Source organism: Zosterops lateralis, assembly GCF_965231275.1.
Source record: "Zosterops lateralis genome assembly, chromosome: 5".
In the NCBI taxonomy this organism is placed as follows: Eukaryota; Metazoa; Chordata; class Aves; order Passeriformes; family Zosteropidae; genus Zosterops; species Zosterops lateralis.
Genome location: NC_139766.1, coordinates 42,338,573 through 42,354,911, shown reverse-complemented (window position 1 = coordinate 42,354,911; position 16,339 = coordinate 42,338,573). Strand labels below are relative to the sequence as shown.

The 16,339-nt window shown below is 35.7% G+C and overlaps 1 protein-coding gene across 2 annotated transcripts in view; it reads left to right on the top strand.

Annotated features, from left to right (window-relative positions):
* GLRB (glycine receptor beta) overlaps positions 1 to 16,339 on the top strand; it is a 48,677-nt gene that overhangs the window by 21,206 nt on the left and 11,132 nt on the right. Inside the window, exons 5-9 of one of the 2 annotated variants that reach the window (XM_083862175.1) lie at positions 995 to 1,224; positions 4,517 to 4,599; positions 7,181 to 7,321; positions 10,414 to 10,566; positions 14,600 to 14,892. In XM_083862175.1, the coding sequence (XP_083718301.1) occupies positions 995 to 1,224; positions 4,517 to 4,599; positions 7,181 to 7,321; positions 10,414 to 10,566; positions 14,600 to 14,892 (900 nt within the window). The remainder of the gene's footprint in view (positions 1 to 994; positions 1,225 to 4,516; positions 4,600 to 7,180; positions 7,322 to 10,413; positions 10,567 to 14,599; positions 14,893 to 16,339) is intronic. The other variant, XM_083862176.1, reaches the window with a different exon arrangement.

Sequence of the window (16,339 nt, the reverse complement as noted above, 5' to 3'; positions counted from 1 at the left end):
TTCTAGGTCAGATTCTTCCTTTGGATGCACACAGCTTTCACTAAGGACAGAACACACGCAGGGTATCTATCATGTTGCCCTGAGACACATGCTACTCCAATTCCCAAAAGGAAAATTATGTTCTCATTGAGCATGGCTCTACTCCTGTCCGTCCTTCAGCCAGAGTCCTACTGAACTAAGGACAGAACACACGCAGGGTATCTATCATGTTGCCCTGAGACACATGCTACTCCAATTCCCAAAAGGAAAATTAGGTTTTCATTGAGCATGGCTCTACTCCTGTCCGTCCTTCAGCCAGAGTCCTACTGATTTCACAAGGAGATTTCCTCTGTAATGCCTTGATTTTGTCTCTTTGAGACTGATTCTGTTTCTCCTTTCATACCTGCTACCTCAGTACTTATGTTGCAAGCTGGCACCAGTTTTCCTGCTACCAAGATAGACCCAGATGACTGATAGAAGGTCTGAGGCTGTATGCTGAGTGTGTAGCATAAAATCTATTACCTACCTGGTCTGTTTCCTGCTTTTAGAGTGTGATATTTTGCCATCAGTGTGCCACTTAACCAAATGGAGAGTAAACTGGAATTGGGACTCACAGGATATCCTGACAGAAGTGATATCATGCCTGCTGCCTGCAGCCATTTAGTGTAGTCAAGCTATGGCCTCTCTCTGCCCTGCTGCATGCTTTTCTCTAGGCCTGGGTAACAGGAGCCTGTGACTGAGGGGATGCAAAAAAGACTCTGGAGTGGCAATTTGATCCTTTGTTTAAGGAAAGTTGTTATATTCAAAACCATGAGTGAGATGTAATCTGTTTGTAGTAAAGTCTATTAAACATAACACTTTGTAATGTAATTTGAACAGTGATTACTGTCTTTATGATTGAAAAATCAGGACATAATTTTTTTTCCCTTATGAGTCTAATAGAATGGTTTTATATCTCTCTGGGTTTTTTTCTAGACTTTTGGGTAGTCTAATATTTGTTTATTCTTCCCATCAGGATTATAGAGTCAACATCTTTCTAAGACAGAAGTGGAATGATCCCAGACTCAAACTGCCCAATGACTGGAGAGGTTCAGATACACTGACAGTGGACCCAACTATGTTTAAGTGTCTTTGGAAGCCAGACTTATTCTTTGCAAATGAAAAAAATGCTAACTTCCATGATGTCACACAAGAAAATATCCTCCTTTTTATATTTCGGGATGGAGACGTCCTAGTCAGCATGAGGTATTTATTTATAGGTTTCCACTATTTTTTAAAGTGATTTTATATGAAACATATATTCTTTATTAGCCTTAGTAATGTAATACAATTTATTACTAATATTTAAATTTATAAGACAGTTTCTAAACAATGTTGCAATAAATTATGTGTAAAGAAATCAGATGAAGGTGTTTAAAGCTTGTCAGTTGATAGCACTGCAGATGTGAGAAACTTGAAGTGTTTATACATGTTAAGCCAACATGTAACTAACTAAATTTAAACCATTTGATAATTTATTAGGTTCCTAGATGCATAATGGAGTGGATAATATATCTGAAATACAGCCTTCAGTAAAACAGTACATGTTGCACACTACTTGAATTTTTACAGCAACTAAAGTAAATGATGATTACTTGCTAAAGATTTAGGGAAAGGCAGAAATTACAAAATCTGTGAATGTGTATGTTTTGTAGAAGTACTGCTAAAAATCACTATTAAGTTCTGTCCCTTACTGGATATAATTTTTTTCAGAAGCCTCCAAATTGCTGTTCAGTTTAATTGCAATTAACATATCCTTTTTTGGTAATATGACTTGGTTTATGAAAGGTTTACACAATGCCATAAAAATAGTCATCCACTGAAAACAGCAAATTAGTTGAATAAAAGGAGGTCATAGTGAATGACAGATCTGGAGAGTTTATAGTTTGTAGAGATTGGGTTAAATTTCCTAACAGTAAGTGAATTTTCTTCTGGTGTGAGCTGGAACATATTGCCCTGATAAAAGTAAAAGTTATTATCTGAATACACGAATATACTGCAACATTAGTTTTAAGAGGGAACCACTTGAGAAGCTAGGTCCACATGAGCTATTTCTTCCTGGACTAGAAATGGACAGAAAAAAGAAGAAACAGTATGAGAGTTGGGTTTCTTTTTTTCCCATTTCAAAACAGGATGAGAAAAATCAGTCTCAAGACTATTGCTGGCAGTGATCAGAAAAGAAAATACATTGGGCAATCAAAGCATTTAATTTGGCTTGCTCTGAAGGTCTTAGTTTTGATTTCAGCTGCTTCTGTAGTTTTGAAGTGTGTAGAAATTAATATTTCAAAGTAGAAAATAACTTCCAGCTGTGAAAGAAGTTTCCCATTTGAAAGAGTGAACGTTAAATGAAACATTGAAATATTTTTCAAATATTTTTTATGGGTTGCAGGTATTTATAAATGAGCTCAATAGAAATGGTTAATGATTAGTGAATATTGAGTGAATACTAATGGAAGTGGTTTTGATGGAAAATTATTCTCTGAAAATTTGCAAATAAGAAACTATTGTCATCCTCTAGAAATACTCTGTTTATTTTAGTAGCACACTATGTTCTTACATGATATGTATGCAGGTAAGATGAAATTGTTTTAGGGACTGTGGTTTGGTAACATTTTTAAAATGTATAATTTCTATACCTTGTATTTCTACTTTAGAGAGATATTATCCCATATAAATGAAAAACTCTCCAGATATCAAAATAATTGCATGGCAAAATGTGTATGAGACAAAGCTCTTGCACAAATAGTTAAGAATTAGGAAACTGAATGCAGGAATACACAGCTACTGCTCACATCAGGGGAAGTAAACAATAGACTCCCACAAAAAAAAAAAAAATTGTTCAATGTTCTGTGCTTTTCAATATAAATTGTCTGAAAAACTCTGAATTGGCAAGTGCATTTGATGATACCAAAATATGCAGAATGGTAAAGATAAGAGACAACAGTGAGAATCACAATCTAATGACTAGGCAACAAAATAGGGGATGAAATTCAATGTAAACAACTGGAAATGATGTGTGAGGGGAAAAAAATTATTTTAACTCTACATAAAATCTGATCTAGAGTTGGTTATTACTAGCCAAAAAATTAGCTTTGAGTAGTAATGTAAAGTTCTCTGAAAAATTCAATGAATATCTCAGTACTATTTGAGAAAGTGAAGTGAATTCTTGGAAGTAAAGTTATGCCACTCCATCAAAGTATGCTGTACTTACATTTTGAATGCAATTCTGGTCTTCCAGCTGTAGGAAGGAAGGCAGGGATAGTCAAAGGTGTGGAACAGGTGAGCAAGGCTGAACTTTTCACACTGGAAAAAGCAAAATAATTGAAGTGGTGCCGTAGAGGTCTTGAAATCACAAATGGCACAGAGAGAATGGATGGACATTGGTTTTTTGCCTTCTTTTACAGTGAAAGAACTATGAGACAGACTGAGGAGAGATAAAAAAGTGTGATTAGAATGTGTGCATCTTAGCTATGGCGCTCTTTGCTGCAAGATGCTGTACATGTTAATGTTTATGTGGTGTTGGGGTTTAACCCCAGCTGGCAACTAAGCACCATTTGCTCACCTCCTCCTGGCCTCAGTGGGACAGGGAGGAGAAGCAGGAAAATAAAGCCCACAGAAGTTGTGGGTTGAGAACCACTTAAAAACTGCAGCAAAGTAAAACAAAATAAAAGTATTAATACTAATTGTAATAAAAGTGATGGGAGAGAGAGACATAAAACCAAGAGAAATGAGTGATGCAAAATAGAATTGCTCACAACCTGCTGAGAGATGCCCATCCCTTCCATCCTGCCTCCCATCTCCTTGTGTACCTGCTCACTGGCAGAGTATGGGAAACTGATAAGTCCTTGATTTAGGGTAAGGACTACTCAGAAACAACCAGAAACATCAGTGTACAATCCACGTTATACTCATACTGAATCCAGAACACAGCACTGTGTCAGCTACTAGGAAAAAAAGTACCTGTCCCAGCTGAAACCAGGATTCCAGAAAGCAGCTGAAAGCAAAAAAAACTTCTTGGAGACAAAAAATCTATTCACATCCCTTAAATACTGAAATACTTCTGATTTGAGAAGCCCTTGAGGTGCAACTTAGGGATGCTGCTGGATATCTGGCAAAATAACATTTCCAGATTGCTGAAGTGTTATATTCTTCTTTAAAAGTCTGTCAGTGGCCAATACTGGAGACAGGACTCTGTTCTGTATGGACGTTTGGTTTGGTTATTATGTGACCTATGCATATTTTTTCTTGTATTAGTAGTTCTCTAATTTGTGACCTCCTGTGTTTAAAACCTTCTATAAAATTTAAATGCCTTATTTTATGCTAGAGATACCTCCATTACAAACTGCTAATTATAACTTCTAAACTTTATTTCTGCTCTTTTAGAAGATGAAAATCATATATCTGTGATTTTTTCTTTCTCATAGCCATCTACTGCCATGAGTAGATGACAGCTACTGACAGCTCATACTGTTTTAAAATACCATTTCTGTATTTTCAGATTGTCTATTACGCTGTCATGCCCTTTGGACTTGACCTTGTTTCCTATGGATACACAGCGCTGCAAGATGCAATTGGAAAGCTGTATGTAAATCACACTGTCCATAAAACTAGTTCTCTTCTAGGCATGCATGAGAATCAAACAAAAATTATTGTTTCCTTCATCTCAATATTTATAATGAATCATGAAATTGATACTCTCTGGTTCCTACCAATGTATATTTCCCTATCAAAGATGCTTCTTACCGTTATGGCACTGTGCACTCCTGATTTTAGCTTTTGCTATCAACTAGAATGATAACTGAGCCCTTTTATAAAAGCATTTACAATAAACTGAGATAAATGGAAACATATCATTTGGAAAAAAGAATTGTTTTGCTGGGTAGTTTTAACTTCCACAACCTGTGCTGCTTTGTAGGTTGTTGGGGCCCAATTTATCCCCATGCATTGATGATGCCTTGGTATTCTTTGGAACTCCTTTGATAAAGTACCAAAGGAAAAGTATTTGATGCCAAAGCAGTGAGATCATAAACCTTTTGAAAGTGGTTTCAGGATGTGTTGCAGATGTAGTCAGGCATCTATTCCTGGTCTCCAGGTGATTTAATCTTCCAGCAGGGCAGACAGGTCACATCTCTGAAGGGCTTCATGCCATGCTGGAAGTTGCAGACAAAATGTTTCTGAAATCCATCTTCCTTCCCCTGCCCCAAGTACACAGGTGTCTGTCTACTCAACTACAGCTTTTTCCAACATTGATCCTTGGTGATCCCACTTTGATTGTAATTCTGTTTTCCTGAATAAGGATGAGCATGAAGCAGAGAGAAGGAAGGTGATTTGTTCTAGTCTGCTCCTGGTGTAACGTAAAAACTCATTCAGCTCTTATTCCAGCAGGTCTGCTTAGGGAAAGCAAGTCACAAGTGAAGAAAAAGTAAGGTTAAACAAAGCTGAGCAGAGTATCACAGTGGGGCCAAGGCTAACAATAATAATAATAATAATAATAATAGAGTTGTACAATTTAGATTTTTATTGTTTTATTTATTTTTCTTCAGCATTTATCTTTAGAATTTTAGTATGTCCAATTAAGGCTATGTATGTACATTAGCTGAATTAAACTAACGGAAAACCCAAATCAGTTTGAGGTTAAACTGGAATTAGTTAGTAATACTAATGGAAGCTCAAGTTTTTTCAGTCCAGAAAGTCCACTTGCTTAACAAGTGTTGAAAGGTATAGTCATGCAAAGATAGACTACTCATTATAAACTACTCATGCTAAAATTATATACTCAAATTTAGTGAATTTGCTTCTTTGGAAAGACTGTACTACACTTTCTCCTAACTTTTAACTCAGTTATCAGAAGTAAGAAAGTGACTTCTTATCTATCCTTCCAGTTCTTTCCCTGTTAGCCATTGACAGTTTTTTTCCTAGGTTATTTTCAAACCGATATTTTGTTTGTACTTGCTAAACTTTGAAATCAAAAAAGGCCATCAGTTGTTACTAAGATATTCTCATATTCACAGCTATGATCCACAATTTTCACTCTCTAGTAATTGCTATCATAAAGAATCTTGGCAGTTTTGTGATATGCTGTGTGTTGGAACAGGGTGAAAATGATTTTATGAATGAAATATTAAAACAAATGTTTTTTAATAGCATATTATAGAGCTTTGAAACATTGTGATTTTTATTAAATTATTGTGAATTGTAGAGACATCATTTATGAACAGTTTCACTTTTTTATCACAGCTGTTTTTCAAAAATTAAAAACAATTATCTAATGCCTCCGGAAAAAAAATGGCTCTTTAAATATTTTTCTCAGGCTTTGAACTGCAAAATGATGCATTCCAATTCCATCTTTTTTATGTTTCCTCATCTCTGTTTCCATCTAACACACATTATCTCTGTTTGAATTAAGTTAATCTTTAATGAACAGAAGGTAGCAAAAAAAGGGCATATAAAATCATGATTCTGATTATGCATATTTAATCAATATTGCTTTATTCTTGAATATTGTGAGTCTAACTTGCACAGCCTCTCCCTCGGTGATGGTGTATATATTATGATTTGGGAACTCAGAGGTTTGCTGAGGTCTGTCTGTATTCAGTAGGTCATGAAGGCATTGAGCTAATTTCTGTAGGACTGCACATCTGCTCTAATTCCTGGTCAACTATTTCCTGAATGGCAATGCTTTCATGAATCAGGGCTTTTAGTCTGAGCAAATAAGCAGTGTGGTTGTTTTACACAAACACCAAGATTCATCATGGTAATTGAGTTGTTAAATTCTTTTGAAGTTACTCAGACTCATAAGTGCTGTTTAAAATTCAGCTTTTTCATATTTTGCTGAAGTAGAGTATGAATGAATATGGAGGCTTGAAAGCTGCGGAAAATACAGCTTTGCTTTCTTTGTTTGAAAAGTACACACTGTAACAAATACCTCTTAGTCATCCTAATATTGTTCATAATAATGTAGTGTTTCACCCACTAAGTCCTAACTTGGGTCTACAGAAAAATGCAGCTGTGGATTATTTAATTTTTGTATTTATTTATTTGAACAGGAAATAAAGAAAAAGACTGAAAGATATACAATACATATGTGCTAGGTATTATTGCAGTGTTTACTGTGATTGAGGTGGTTCTTTAAATAATTATTATTATTATTTTGTTCTTGTAGTTGGTTACACAACTGATGACTTACGGTTTATCTGGCAGTCTGGAGATCCTGTACAGCTGGAAAAAATTGCTCTGCCTCAGTTTGATATCAAAAAGGAGGATATTGAATATGGTAACTGTACCAAGTATTACAAAGGCACAGGTAGGCAATATAAGTTATTTCCTTGGTAAAAAACTCTAAACTTCCTTCAATTACTGTTTATAGTTAATGGTTAATACTCCAGTCCATGCCTTACATTTCCTGGGATAAAAGTGATTGCTTTTAACTAACAAGTGGTTCATATAATAGTAAGTTTAATATGTAAACATTACAAACTAGTTCAAATATAGAAATATCCAAGTTGAAGAAGAGATTAAATGTTTGTCTTGGCTTTGCTTACATATATCGTGATCTTACTACCATTTTATTTCTATGGTGCTAATACCTGTTAATGCTTGTAAATGACAAACTTCTCTGAAAGAATCATGCCGTTTGCAGCAATGTGGGCAAATTTTGATTTTCTGATGAGACCTTTTTTTCATAAGTGGATAGTACTAGAGTATAATTCCAAATGTTTCACCCTGCAGGTTCTTCCTTTCTCTAAATGTTTTGGAAATTCCATCATTTTTGAAAGTTGCTTGCAGTCCTCTGCCCTCTATTTATTTACTCCTATGACTATTTTTCTAATGTGGGCACAAGTTTTTCCAATGGTTTCTGTACTCTGGCTTTTAATGTTTTACCATTTCCACCTTGATTGATTCCTGCCTATGAGGATATCCAAACTACTCATGCTGTGACAACCACAAGACTTTCTACAAGAACAAGCTGTATTTTAGTCAGTGCTTTTATATCATGGGAATAAATCTTCCATTAAAATTCACTTGGGAAGTCTGTCGTGCTGCAGCTTCTGAGGACCCTGCAAGTTTCTTGTTGCCTATTCAGCTGAAGTGGAGGGTCTGTTACTTGCAGTTGCTCCTGAGGTAGATTCCAAGCCTGGAGAGATCTCAAGGGACCTTAGCAGATGTCAGAGTTAAGAATTTAATTTGAAAAGATAATGAAAATAAAAGTGGGCTTTTGTTTTTAACTACAAAGTGAGTGAGATCTTCGCCTAAGAACATAATTCAGACTCTCAGATGACTTATAGTTTGTAAATAGCAAGATATTAACTCTCTTCAGGAAAATTCCAATTTTTTGAAAGCATATCCAGCAGCTAGCAGGGATTGTATTCAGGGTATGATAAAACTTTGCTTAGCAGTTAGAAAAATGAAATTACTGAAAAAAGTAGTCCATAAAGTAGTGAAAAACAAAAGGAATGAATCTTGTATTTCCCAAATGAAGTTCATACAAATGGGAAAAGTTTAAAACTTATATTCTATTGTGATTATTTTGAGATGTGCCCTAAATCTGAAAGTAAAAAATCTTTAGATATTTCAGATATTTTTTGGAACTGTAAAGAAAAATATTTAAGAATTTTACACAAAGAAAATGGGTGTTGTTCTCTCAAGTTTCACAACCTATGACCACAACTGACATGGTGCAGAATGTTCAGTAAAATATTCACATTCTCTCTGTGTGTGTTTTGAACATTAAAGAAAGAACATGAGAGAACTATTTTGAAAAGTTTTTACAATTCTTTTATTGCAAATCCATTCTGTTAAGAATCTCCATTTAGTCTCATAACCAAAACCAGAATTAATATTTCAGTATGTGAGTCGAATATTTAGTACTCTTAAGTACTTTTAAAGGCTGTTTTCAATGGTCCATTTTTTATTTACTTGAAAATTTTATGCTGAAGGTATTTTTAAAAGACAGATTTCACACATAGAGCTAAATAATTTTGTCAGATAATCAAGAGATGTTTTGCGTCAAGGAGCAGATTTTCAAAATTATGGCTTATGTAGGAGTTCCCTGACAATTGCAAAACACCTTCATCTTTACTGCCAGTTTCTGTCAACTGATCATACCCACCTAAGTTGAAACAGGGTCAGCATATCTGGGCTGCTTTTGTAGCAATATACTGAATATTTATATTTGCAAATTTACTGTTATTCATCAATTTTATGACAGATCAAATAGGTCCTTTTGAGCTGAATAGTGAGGGCAATAGATACTATACTCTGTCTGATGAAATATTATTCAAATGAAGGCATGCAGCATGCATTTCCTACATAACACAAACAAATAATGATTTTGAAGGTCATCCCTCATTTGAAAACAAAACCTGAAAATGTCTGGAATCCATTCATAAAGTATAGAGGGAAAATTTTTCAGCCAACTGATTACTGAAGATGATAGAATGAACTATAAAATACAGTATAGTGTTTTCTACACAAGGGTGTTTGTCATCAGTGTTTTATAGTTTTGTTGTTACGGTGTTCATATGCCCAAACAGCCCTTTTACCATGATGTGTCATTGTACAGCACTTAACTGATACAATATGGAAGGTAAATAGAGAACTTTTTGACATATTCTATCTTCTAAATAAGTTTCTCACCAACTGGATTGATAAATACACTCTGATTCGAATTTTGAAGTTGTTGTAATATAACATAGGAATGCCTTTTTCTTGTGATAGACTAGTTTTTGAAGTTTTCAGGTTTTTTCGGGAAAAAAAAACCCACAACTTTTTTTTCACAACTTTGTTTTGTGTTGAATTCATCTTAAACATCTTCTGAAGTTTGTATGCTTTAAATCTTCATTTTAAAAGATTCAATACATTATTCCTTGTTTTAAAAATTCATAGCTTTTCTAGAGTCTTTTTTAAAATATCTGTAGCAATTTTAGAAGTAGTTTGTACCAGCTTTCAGCACTGAGGAAATCTCTGGTTAGAATCACATTTAGAGCACCTCTTTCCATTCTAAACCTGCTAGATTAATATTTCTTAATTCATCTTTTCCACAAATTAATGCTAAGTAGGATTTTCAGATGAGCTTAAGCCAGTAGGACTGCTAGACTCCATTGGTTTTAGCTGGACTGCATCTTGAAGCCAGCATCAAGCTGGGAGTCACTTCAGCCTCCTGCTGCTTTGAAAAGTGGAAGGATTCCTTACAGAGCACAGAGTACCACAGCCTAACCACACTTGGTGCTTAAGTAGGTCTGTGTTTTGAATTTTTTTTCAAATTAAACTCTTTACCTTTATAAGGAAAATCAAAGCATTGAACTTTTGCTCTTAAGCAGAAAAAGACCCGTGAGATATGGATCAGAAGTTCACCTGCAAAGCACATTAAACATTAATGCCTTTATTTCTTTAAAGGTTATTACACTTGTGTAGAAGTAATCTTCACTTTAAGAAGACAAGTCGGATTTTACATGATGGGTGTTTATGCTCCTACACTGCTAATTGTTGTTCTATCCTGGCTGTCATTTTGGATCAATCCTGATGCAAGTGCTGCAAGAGTCCCACTGGGTAACCTGCGTTTTCACGTACTGTCACAATCCACTGTAACACCATTGAGCCATTCTCAGTTGCTTTGGCTACGTGGCACTGGACCCTGAAAGCAACTTCACTTCCATTATGTGCTCATCATTTTCACTGAAATCTGCTCATTCCAAGTCCTGTAAACTCCACCTTGGCATTAAGACTTCACTTGATAGTAGTTCCAGCATTTGGGTGACAAGCACACTGCCTTCATTCCTCTCAGCCTGGACAAATCTGATCCAGCAATGCACCAGTGATGCTGCAAACTCTGGCAATATGCAGTTTACAGGAATTTCAACATTTGAATCATCAGTAAAAAAGCAGGACCATAAGTAAGGCTCTAAATAGCTACCTATTGGAGAAGTCTTTCTGAAGATAATAGAAACTATATTTGGAAAAAAAAACTAGCATTCCTGTTACCTGACAGGCTTTATTTCATTAGAGACTCACTTCATGACAGTACTTCCAGCTCGTACAGTCATGCTCAGCACAACACAGTAGGCAGGCCCTTCATTTATTATGAAATAACAGGATGCAGACTTAATAGTAACAATATTATCCTAACTAATTGGGTTGTACACAGCACTACAGCTCTGGCATGGCACAACTTGCCGACCCCAAGAGCTCAGTGGTGTGCAGAGCCAGGCTCTTGCATCCTGGCACTTCTCCTGTTTGGATTCCATTTCCCATATTTTGGCCTCCCAAGGTCTGCATTTTCCCTAGCAAGTTTCTTGCTTGGATTTTCTTATCCAAGTCCATACTTTCCAATTCTTTGCCATGTCCCAGGAGGTTTAGTGCACCTGTTACCAATGCCCCAGTGGTGCAGTTGCAGAATCCCTCCAGCTGCCTGTCTTGCTCAGAAATCTCTTACCCACACTGGAACCTCCATGCACCCACAGGATATGACTCCTGTGAAGCCTTTTTTTTTTTTTTTTTTCCTTTTAACCTTTGGAAGGAGTCTCAATCTGTATTAGTTTCATGGCAAGTAATAAATATAATCTTTTACCTTGAAAAGTAAAAGGTTGGATTACATAATGCAAGCTTTAAGAGAACGTTTGAAGACAAAAAGGGTGGGGAAAATATAACATGCATTAAGCTAAAAAGAATGAAAAAGGAACTGGAAAACTAGAATCAAAACCAATCTTATAATCCCATGCTTCAAGTAGTGAACCAGATGGGCTTATTAAAGATATATTAGATTTTTAAGATTCTTAACACAGATTTAAATAGCATGGATGTTTTTGTAGCTAAACATGCATTCTTATTTGTTGTTTATTTGTTTCATTCATTGTAAGCATTTATTGGCTTCTTGAATGTATTAGCATTTCTGAAATAATGAATTTTCAAAGATACCAGCCATCAGCCTGTCTATGTGACTTTTCCTTAATCCTAGAAAAGCAAAAAACCTCTAAATCTGACACCTCCTCAGTATTTAGTATGACAGTTACTAACACTGTCACTGGGGTAAGATTTATCTTTCTCCAGTTTCAGGAGAGCAACAAACTAATTCTTCTAGTGACATCCTTGAGATCCTTGACCTTGAAATATAAAAAGATTAACATTTGTGTGTCAAGTAAATGATGTCTAGCCCCAAGAAAGTGTACCAGTGGCTAGTTACAGATCTGATTAGATGAGAAGCTACTTCAGTTTTGTGCTCCTCACATAGATTTGAACCTTAAGCTTTGGCTTGTGATAGGTAAGCACCCACTGCCAGAAGTGCAGCTTACAGCTCGAGACTATGCCAATGTACATCAGGCAGCAAATGGTTGCTGAATAAAATATTTCTGTGCTTCTGTCTCACTTTATTGTTACCTTGAAAACTTAGAAGTATTTTAGACTCTGAGAGTGTGCCTTTCATTGTAGGAATCCATGCAAAAGGAAATTAATTATCTGCTGGTCACCATGACCTCAGTTGCTCTACTGAACATGTTAATAAAAGCTCCACAAAAACTTTTCAGCGAGAATTTATAAGTTAGTTCTGTAGAATTCAATCCAAGATTAAGGTAAGGTATAGTATTTTAAGGTCTAAAATGCGGGCTTACAAATATTTTTAGCACCAAGCATGATAATTATCACATATTAAGATAGTAAATACTTTAAAGTGGGTTTTTTGTTTTCTTTCCATTAGGAAAAAAATTCTATATCCAAGACATTGAGCCAGTCCATGTTTTTGGCTAATTTGATTATTGAGAAGGATAGAGGCTGCCTTTCAGCAGTCAAGGGTAGCCATGCATGGTACTTGGTACAGTACACTGTTAGAGAATGAACAGTGTGCTGGATCCAGGCAAATGTGTCCTAGAGCACACATATTAAGAGGCAGTATGGCCTTTTTTTTTTACTTGATAAAGCAATTCATTGAGATCCATAATTAGTGTTCATCCCCAATCTGCAGGTGTTGGTAAGTGAAAATATATATATATATTTCTTTTTTTAAAGAGAAGCATTCTATACTCACTTTTTATCGATATGTGGATGTTTGCATGTGAATGCTTCAGATACAGTTGATGGCAAGTAAGCCAGAGTGTACACTGAGGATTCAATTCAGTATTTGCTGTATCATTCTGTTCTGAGATAACACGTCTGGTCCTTCTTTATTATCCCTATGGACAAAAAAATCCAGCTTTGCAGTGATACATTGATACTACTCATTCCTAAATTAAACATCATAAAATTTTATGGTATAAAATTGCATGAGTGTAAATGTTTCTTTATGCTTCAGTGTTCTAAGAGCTAGTGAATTGTCCATTTGAGATTAATGCTAAATAAAGTATCATATCAATCTTATTGAAGTCCAAGTGGGAACAGTATCTAAATAATGTGTTGTTTGTGATCAAGTAGAAATGAATATTTTCATAGGCCAATACAGATAGTTTCATTTTAATTTACATTTTCACATCCTTAGTTACTTAAAATGGATCTGAAGGACATCATCTGTCTATGAATGAAAAAGAAAATTATGGAGTATAAGAAACATAGTAAAGACTAACTGAATGGCCAACATTTTTTATAGACATCAATTCTATTTCATTAAGTTCTCAGTTATAAATAAAGATTTTTATCATTCGCATTCATAAAACCAAAATGGGACATTCTGAACTTGGACATTGAACTAAGTTTTCCCCACATGACAGACATTTCTAAAGTTAGCTTTTTCCAAATGTAGCTGTTCATGCTACTATTTTCACAGGAGCCTGTGAGAAATCTTTCTTTGGGGTCAAGCTTGTATTTTGTCTCTTGTGATATGAATCCTGTGTTGATGGTGACATTTGGAAGCTTTATTAGGGGAAATGCTTGGTGAAATCCATGATGAGTGTGACCTTTTCACATGTGGGCTTTTTTCATGATAAGGGCTTCATGAAATGCCCTTTTTCTATAAAGCTTCCTCTAGATCCTGGAAGCTCAAATAGGGAATGATTGTAGACCCTCAGTCACCTCCACGTTTTCATCTTCTCAGTGAATTGGGAACAAAGGCTTTTTGATTTGCTCGTACAGCTTTGCTCTTCAGCAAAAACTTCCCTTTCATCTAAGGTCTGAATATCACACTTTGAACAGTTCATTCAGAGAATTGCTCCTGCTATTTAGTTTAGGCTTCTGGGACAATGTTAGTCTAATTTAAAGGACTTGGAGTCTTTTGGTTAAATATTTCTCTTCCACCTTCCCAGAATTAGATGCACATTGTACAATAAGTCTTTGGAAAGCCCATTTCCCAACTGTGTGATGTATGATGGGACAGGGAAACCGTAACAACCAGTTTAGCCTCACTGATTTGCTTCTCTGTTTATAAAATGAATATAATAATTATTAATAATTCATCATTAACTGCGCTATCCTACATAAGTGTTTAACTTGTTCATTAGCTGAAGGCATGTGCACTTTGTACACCTGCTGCACTGATCACATTGTGAAGTCCCATTCACTGTTGCAAAACATTATTCACTATTGTCTGTTTCAGAGGAAGAGCACAGCCAGTGTCCTTGAAGGGAAATTTTCTTATTCAATAAATGGTTTTCTCTTTTTGTAGGTATTTTCTCAGTGCTCAGCTTGGCATCTGAATGTACCACTCTTGCTGCTGAACTTCCCAAAGTGTCTTATGTGAAGGCCTTAGATGTCTGGCTAATTGTTTGCCTTCTCTTTGGGTTTGCATCCCTGGTGGAATATGCTGTGGTTCAGGTAATGCTAAACAATCCAAAGAGAATTGAAGCCGAAAAAGCAAAGATTGCCAAGGCAGAACAAGCTGAAGGGAAGGGTGGAAATGCTGCCAAGAAGAACACTGTAAATGGCACAGGGACTCCTGTTCACATCAGCACTTTACAGGTAGGAGCTGCAAAGCTTTGTATGCAAAATCAGCATTCTTCTCTATTAAGCTAATTCCAGGAATATGCTGCTTGTAATAATTTTGAATAGTGCTTAATCTTGGAAAAGGCCAAGACATTAAAAACATGCTGGAAATTAATGGCTAGCAATCTGACCAATTGGTCCCTAGTGATTTGGGGTCAGAAGTTCTAAGTGAAAAATTTGTCTTTTAATATTTGGTTGCTTAAGGTTGCTGCTTCAGGTAAATAAAGTAACAAGCAACTTTATAGTTTTTCTCATAATAAATAGCAGCTGTCAAACTGTAACTACTCAGAGGACAGGACTCTCAGACAGTATTTGCTGGGAGCATACTCAAATAACATCCAACTTATTGCTTTCCCTGGGATGGCCACAGCTGCACTACATTGCATGCCTATGAAGCCAAGAATCCAGAAGTTGTGGCATTTTTAGACAAAAGACCAGTCTGTTTGTATCAAACACTTCCTGCATTTCTTGTGTTGCCAGATGGAGTTTATGTGTAAATCAGTCAGATTTCACTATATGGTTGAAGATGACGTGTACGTCTTCACTCAGGCCAAAGTTTTCCATCATGTTGTTGAATTCGTGATATTTTAGAAGTCCCTGTTTGTGCTCCAAGAGTTATCAGACATCCCAGTCCAACTGCCTTCAGTCCTAAGTGATATTTACTTGACATTTACTGTGCAGAAGAAAATACGTTATTAGACAACATGTTTAATATATGAATTTGGCTTGTCCTTTTCAATGACTCAGCGATTCTGTTGTATAAAAGAAAGCTATTAGGCTAGATCCAAGTGGTAATATTGGCACACTATGACTTCAATGTTTCTTTAAAGAAGGAGTAGTTTATCCAAGAATATCTGAAATCCTCTCTTAGTATCAAGCTGGGATTGCCCCATAACTAATTTCCCCTAGTCCAGAAGAGCTGTAAGTATTGCAAAACAGTGCACTTTGCTACCATAATTCTCATCTGGTAGAAGAACCTTCGGGAAATGTCTTGGTAGGCAACTAGTCTCAGCTTAGAGTAACCCCATGACTGCTTTGACTTGTGTCATGAGTAATTCCCCAAGCCCAGGCAACATGAGAACTGAGTAGAAAAAAATGCCTCTGCTGTGGTTTTGCTTTCCCTGAACTGAATGTGTAAATTTTGTGTTCAGCAATCTGCAGGTCCCAAATTCAGCTGTTTCTTCTGACAAAATAGTAGCAAAAATCTAGGAGAGCAGCATATAATATATTTTTCCTAATTTCAGTACTTAAAAAGTGTTAAGTGTTCAGCTTTATCAATTACAAGTTTAACAAAAAATTACAGTTTTTCAGCAGTGTGAACAAAATCAATTACTAAATAGCAATTAATTGCAATTAAATAAAAAAATGCAAAATAAAGCCCCTCTGATTCTCCTTGGTATGCATACTCTCTAAGGTACAGGAC